We start from the raw sequence: 1,013 nt of genomic DNA, 5'->3' as shown, positions 1-1,013 counted from the left end.
AGAGTGTACAATAAAAATTTATAGCGTGCGTTACGGAATTATACCTATTCACGGATCAGACCATTTAAAACTAATACAACAATTAAAACTATAAGTCCCAACCATAAACAGTTTCTTTAAAAAAAAAAAAAAAAAAAAGGAAAAAGAGCAGAAGGTTTGAGTCCCCTCCAGATCCGTAAAGAGGTTGTTGTCAAGGCTATGGAATTATCTTTATTGATGGTCTACCTTACTATACATATTATTACTCAACACGCTTTTCTCTCAAACTTCACTCATAATAATAACCATCTCTCTCATATATATATGAGAGATAAAGATTTCATTCATATATATATATATATATATATATATAAACAACATATGGCTTAGTTCTCTCGTTGTTTAGAATCAATGCCAAATCAATGATCTGTAAGTTGTCTCTCTTTCTTTCTTTTGTTTGTCTGTTTTTTTTTTTTTTTTAATAATATTAGTTTTCTTTGTCTTTCATCTCATTAATTATTATGTCAACATGAAATGAATTTATGATACCCAAATGGTTTATTTTGTTTTTTAATTTGTTTTTCAGGATTAATCTGCAATATTTTGGTGGTAATTGATCAAAGAGGAGATTATTAAACATGAAGGGAGCTGTAGCGGTGGCTATTGTTGCAGCCATCGGAAATCTGTTGCAGGGATGGGATAATTCCGTCATTGCAGGTTTCTCATCATTTTATTACTCTTTTCTTTCTTTTTCTTTTTTTTTTGGTTTTAGTATTATCATAATCATGTCAAATCATGATTTCCTTTTTTGGTTAGAAGTGATCAAATCATGATTTTGTCTCTGAAAATTACATATGTCGGAAAATAGATTCAAACCCCATCTAATAATTAATCTTCATTATTTGATATACTTTAAAATAATATGAGATATGAAAAATGAGATATATCCAATCATAATAATTACTATTCTCAAATAGAATTTCCGAGTGATGGTTTGATGAGAGAGTGCTATTATAGTAAGTAAATATATATAT

General features: G+C 28.1%; 1 protein-coding gene across 2 annotated transcripts in view; it reads left to right on the top strand.

Moving 5' to 3' along the window:
• Positions 1 to 363: 363 nt before the first annotated feature.
• LOC21386760 (monosaccharide-sensing protein 2) overlaps positions 364 to 1,013 on the top strand; it is a 6,296-nt gene continuing 5,646 nt past the window's right edge. The window contains exons 1-2 of one of the 2 annotated variants that reach the window (XM_010099343.2): positions 364 to 408; positions 566 to 696. In XM_010099343.2, coding sequence (XP_010097645.1) covers positions 618 to 696 — 79 coding nt within the window. In that variant the 5' untranslated portion in view covers positions 364 to 408; positions 566 to 617. Of the gene's footprint in view, positions 409 to 565; positions 697 to 1,013 lie in introns of those variants that run through there. The other variant, XM_024166432.1, reaches the window with a different exon arrangement.

The sequence above is a fragment of the Morus notabilis genome, unplaced genomic scaffold (genome assembly GCF_000414095.1).
Source record: "Morus notabilis unplaced genomic scaffold, ASM41409v2 Scaffold444, whole genome shotgun sequence".
NCBI lineage: Eukaryota > Viridiplantae > Streptophyta > Magnoliopsida > Rosales > Moraceae > Morus > Morus notabilis.
Note: the sequence above shows the minus strand (reverse complement) of the source record. Positions and strands in the feature narration are given on the sequence as shown.